The 5,000-nt window shown below is 44.9% G+C and overlaps 3 protein-coding genes across 4 annotated transcripts in view; 1 reads left to right on the top strand and 2 right to left on the bottom strand.

The window, feature by feature from the left end:
• LOC126575098 (serine/threonine-protein kinase haspin homolog) overlaps positions 1 to 1,298 on the bottom strand; it is a 1,532-nt gene extending 234 nt beyond the window's left edge. Inside the window, exon 1 of the mRNA XM_050235640.1 lies at positions 1 to 1,298. This exon is cut by the window's left edge and continues 234 nt beyond it. Coding sequence (XP_050091597.1) covers positions 1 to 1,284 — 1,284 coding nt within the window. The 5' untranslated portion in view covers positions 1,285 to 1,298.
• A 419-nt stretch (positions 1,299 to 1,717) lies between these two features.
• Positions 1,718 to 3,128, bottom strand: LOC126575100 (uncharacterized). The gene is made up of 3 exons (XM_050235643.1): positions 2,532 to 3,128; positions 2,072 to 2,463; positions 1,718 to 1,991 (listed from the first exon to the last, which is right to left on the bottom strand). The coding sequence occupies exons 1-3, from the start codon at positions 3,072 to 3,074 to the stop codon at positions 1,802 to 1,804; spliced, it is 1,125 nt and encodes a 374-aa protein (XP_050091600.1). The 5' UTR covers positions 3,075 to 3,128; the 3' UTR covers positions 1,718 to 1,801.
• Positions 3,129 to 4,460: 1,332 nt separating this feature from the next.
• The window catches only part of LOC126575102 (guanine nucleotide exchange factor MSS4 homolog), a 2,022-nt gene continuing 1,482 nt past the window's right edge, over positions 4,461 to 5,000 (top strand). The window contains exons 1-2 of one of the 2 annotated variants that reach the window (XM_050235645.1): positions 4,461 to 4,758; positions 4,826 to 5,000. The exon at positions 4,826 to 5,000 is cut by the window's right edge and continues 831 nt beyond it. In XM_050235645.1, coding sequence (XP_050091602.1) covers positions 4,494 to 4,758; positions 4,826 to 5,000 — 440 coding nt within the window. In that variant the 5' untranslated portion in view covers positions 4,461 to 4,493. The remainder of the gene's footprint in view (positions 4,759 to 4,825) is intronic. The other variant, XM_050235646.1, reaches the window with a different exon arrangement.

Raw genomic sequence — 5,000 nt, 5'->3', positions numbered from 1 at the left:
CTGATTCTCCACGGCGGTCTTCATCTTTCGATAGATCTCGAACTGATAGTCGCCTTCCGCGGTGAACAGCTCTTCGTCGGTCGAAAGATCGTTAAACAGACACAACCCGTTGTACACGATCCGGGACAGGGTGTAATCGATGATGGTCGCTTTTAAGCCTTGCGTTTGAATCACGATCTCCTCGCCCAGCAGATTGTACGTCCGCTCGGTGTCCTTCGTGGGTTCGACGAGAATGTTTCCGGAGTGCAGATCCCGGTGCTCGAAATCGAACCGTTGCTCAGCGATCGCCAGACTGAGCACGATCTGCGAGAAGACTGCGAACGCCTGCAAAGCATTCCTGAAGCGATAACCCTCCAAATCGCTACCTCCGAAAGCCGTCTCAAAGGCGATGTAGTGCTGATCGGCCGGGAACATATCCGGACTATCGTTCTCCGTACCCTGCTCGTCTGCGTAACCGTTCCATAGATCAAGCAGCAGGGCCGGGTACTCCCCTTTCACGCAGCTCACGCTTATCAGCTCCACGAATCCGTCGGTCGAGAATTGTACACTCCGTTGGCGCAGATTGCTCAGTTCCGAGGATATGATGATCTCCGAGACTATCTCTTCGAATGTTTTCTGTTTCTCGCCGTTTATCATGAGCGTGCCCTCGATCGGAATCAATTTCAGCACCGACCGTTGTCCGTCGCTTCCCTTTCGGCACTCAAACACCTCGCCGTACACTCCTTCGCCGATCTTCTTGAGCACCGTTATTCCCAAGCGAGCAAACGTTTCCTCGAACGAAATCGGTCCCTGCTGGTGGCAGCGTTTCAGTATTTCCTCCTTGGCGCTCCGCAATCCTAGGTAGCAATGATCCGCAACGGTTCGCAGTGGCACCAGTGGGGCCAAAAACTGGTGCACGCTAACATCGAGCTGATCCAACGAATGATGCAGGCTTTCCCTGGCCTCTAGCGTTTGCGACTCATTTACCGTGATATCATGAAGGATGCGAGAAACGCGGGAATCACTCGTAAGCATACTGATTCGACGACTGCCCCGGGCAGCACCTCCATTCGATCGTGAGCCCTCACGTCGGCTCATGGATGCTCTCAGCATTACCAGCGATTTACGCCACTTTCCCGGTTTGAATACGACTTTGTCCACAACCATGACGCTGTCGTTAGTCGAATCTACCAGACTTTGCTTCTCGGTGGAGCTCGTGGTTCTTCTCGTGGGTTTAACCGGCTCCACCGCAGACGAGGCACGCCTCGTTCGCGGCCTTGTTGTGGATTTGTTCGATGTGCTCATTGTGGATCCCACTGTTCGTGCTGAAAACAGGCAGTGATAAGTTCTTCTACATCCACCAACATGTGTAACAACAAAAAATACTTACCATTAATTTCCTTTTTTATCGGAAAAATAGAGTTTTCGTTCGAGACGCACAGCAAGACGCAAGGTAAAAACTGTTTTGTTTGATTTGAGATGTGACGTTTTTGGTTCAATTTGCTGCAAGGGTCGTCTTACTTTTACCGGCTTTTTTTAAAAGGCGGTTTTATGTAAAAAGCTGCAAAAAATGAAGAATTTTTAACATTTTTGGGATAGTTTTCGGCCTCTGTCGTCTTCTGCGTTAGAAAAGTAGGTCAGGAAAGGTTGTTTATTGGGGAAAAGAACCTGAAACCGTGGACGGCGAAACCATCCGGAGAATTTCGAAAAATAGAAAACCAGAATTGAAACAGAAATGGACCGGATGCATCGCGCGTAAGTTTATTGATTCCACATCAACATTCAAATACCTTCAATCCAAAATACTCTATGACATCGAGTATCATTTGGTTGCTGAAGCTGAAGAAGGATTTGAGGCCGGTGGTATAACGACGTACTTGGCACAGAGATCGGAATGACCCTTCATGACGCCGACCATGATCTCGGAGATCGTCAGAGGTTTGCTGATGACGAGCTTCTTCTTCTTACTCTGTCCGACCATTTGTGTTAGCAGTTTCTTCGATTGTGCAAATCTAGAAAAAAAAAGCATGTCGGCAATAAAGAATCGCTGCACCACTTGGGATACTTGTAAATGGAAGAAAAGATTACTTACTCGCGTAACTTGCGCACCTGTTCACGGGCAAACTGCGAGCTAAACACCAAATCGTACAACGCATTCACACCGGCGTACTCCTGTATGACCAGATAGAACGCTTCGAGCGGGATTTTAACCTTCTCCTCCGTTTCGCCAGCCTCCTCGGTGGCACCATCCGTTCCGAGGCCCTGTTTGCCCTTGCGCTTCAGAGCAGTGATCGGTTCAATGATACCATCCTCACCGCTACCCAGACCACCACCACTCCAGCCCTGCTTCTGTAACATCTGAAATCCAATGTTTTCCTCCTTCAGCTTCTTTCCCTTGGTAGCGGTTTCGGTGCTATCGGCCAGCACGGCCTTCGGTGGTCGGGTGTAAAAGATTTTTCTTCTTGTAAAATACTCTTTAACTTTCTAAAAATGTGAAGAAAGATTACTAGCGGGAATCAAGTGGTTTTGGTCTCTCCCTTTTCGCGTATTACCTTCACGGTGTAGCAGTAGTAGCGAACGATCTGTACGAGTTTTTCGCGAGCCTCGGTGTGTGCCTCATTCTTCTCACCGACAGCCCGGCATACTTCCTTCGTGTTGACCAGAAACCGGAACACTTTCGTCTCTTCGTTGTAATCCGGTTCCAACAGTAGCGCAGCCTGTTCAAAGCTCATCTTCAACGACATCTGCTCATCGTTGTAGATGTAGCCGATCAGCGGTCGCAGCATCGCCACCAGTTTCGGCGATAGTTTCGGATCGGGGATGTTGGGGGTTGCAACTGTTGCCACTACGGTGCTGGTCTCTTGTTGTTGATCATCCGAGTCCATTGATTCATCTTCTGGTGGTGCACGAACAAAGTTCTTCGGTTTCTTCGATGCGGCCGGCGTCTTTTTCTGTTTACCGGTGCTCTGTGACTGTGGGTTTTTGGATTTCTTTGCCGGCGATTCGGCGCCACCTTCCTTCCACTGCTTTATCTGTTTCTTCTGTTTGGTTTTAGGCACTGGGAGTTTCGACTTTTTCTTGTTTATTCCACCCATCGTGCACTGGAAAATGCCGCTTTTTCTTTGCACTTCGCGGTTTTTTGTTTTCCACGAAAGGAAAACAGTGCATTTGACAGCTCGAAGCACGTGCGAATGATTGGGACGGGCCACACGAAGCGTAAAGCCGGCGATACATGAAGCGTAAACTCTCGTATAAACTCAGAATGTAATGCCAAAAAGTTTACGCTTCGTGTGGCAGGCATAATCGCATAAAAGTTTATACCGAAACGTCAAATGCAATTACATTCGGGTACCTGCAATTACACTATGCTATTACATCAATTACATGTGTTTCTGGCCACAAAAAACATAAATCGACGAGATAAGTTGATTTCTGAACATCTTTTTATATATTTTAAGATGTTTTTACTGTATATTAGCGATTGTAGAACATTCAATTCATCATAAAGCCGGCGATACATGAAGCGTAAACTCAAGCGTAAACTCAGAATGTAATGCCAAAAAGTTTACATTTGCCGTTTACACGGTGTAAAAGAGATTATAGGTCCACGGAGCATAAATCCTAGCGTAAACGCTGTTTGCAAGCGATTTGCCTCACTATATTTTCTGTTTGTGGTTTGCATTAATAGTGAGTGATCATTACTAGCGTTTTTAATCTTTTTCTTCGGAAAAAAGATCCTATTTTTCTCACAAAAGTCGATAAAAGTTCAGTATAATTCGGATTACACGTCTCAACCCGGTCATGTAAACATGTTCAAGTGTAAATTAATTTTAAATTTACGCTTGAGTTTACGCTTCATGTATCCCCGGCTTAACACTACGCTTCATGTTGGTGCTGTTTTTACGCTTGCTTTTACGCTCGGATTTACGCTCCGCGGGCCTATAATCTTTTTGACATAAGTATAATCTTTTTGGCATTACATTCTGAGTTTACGCTAGAGTTTACGCTTCATGTATCCCCGGCTTAAAGCGGGCGCCAGACGAAACGTAAACTCTAGCGTAAATATAAAATTAATGCCAAAAAGTTTACATTTGCCGTTTACACGGTATGAAAAAGATTATAGGTACACGGAGCATAAATCCTAGCGTAAACGCTTTTTGCAAGCGATTTGCGTCGCTATATTTTCTGTTTGTGGTTTGCATTAATAGTAAGTGATCATTACTAGCATTTTTAATCTTTTTCTTCGAAAAAAAGATCCTATTTTTCTCACAAAATTCAATAAAAGCTCAGTATAATTCGGATTACACGTCTCAACCCGGTCATCCCAGGCTTTACGCTAGATTTTGCGCTTGGTGTAGCCACGGCTTTAGAAAAATGATTGACAGTTGAGTTGGTGTGTTTTTGTTTACATCCGGGAACTGTTTTCGTTTTGAGCAGTACGAAATCCGTAACGAAAGTGTACAAGTTTTTCCAGTTTTTAAGTGCTCTGATGATTATTCATTGGTGATTTTAAGATGCCTTATAAAATGTGCGTAGCTCCGTTTTGCAAAAATAACAGTAAAAATATCAAAAGGCTTGGCACGGTTGTTAAGTTTCATTATTTTCCGCAAGATGTTGAGTTAGCCCGACAATGGGTTACATTTTGCAGAAAAGATGCAAATTGGCGTCCGTCTAAAAATGGTGCTATATGTTCGGAGCACTTTACGGCTAATGATTATCAGTTAGATCAATCTCTATGGATCAATAATCATCATAACTTGCGACTATTGAAGATAACAGGTATGATATTGTATACACACAATTGCACTTTTCACCTGAGTTCACACGTGAATCTTGTTTCTTTTAGCGGTTCCTTCTATATTAAAGTGTAACCTAATCCTCAAGCACAAAAAGAAGAAGGAGCTAGAAAAAGAGCGTACACATAAAACAAACGCTCCTTCTAAGCCGGCTGATGATTTGGAAGGTGAATGTAACGAGCCCTCGCTCATAAATGAGGAGCAGCTGGAAGAAGAGCGTACACA

The sequence above is a fragment of the Anopheles aquasalis genome, chromosome 3, assembly GCF_943734665.1.
Source record: "Anopheles aquasalis chromosome 3, idAnoAquaMG_Q_19, whole genome shotgun sequence".
In the NCBI taxonomy this organism is placed as follows: domain Eukaryota; kingdom Metazoa; phylum Arthropoda; class Insecta; order Diptera; family Culicidae; genus Anopheles; species Anopheles aquasalis.
This window is presented reverse-complemented; position numbering and strand designations above follow the sequence as displayed.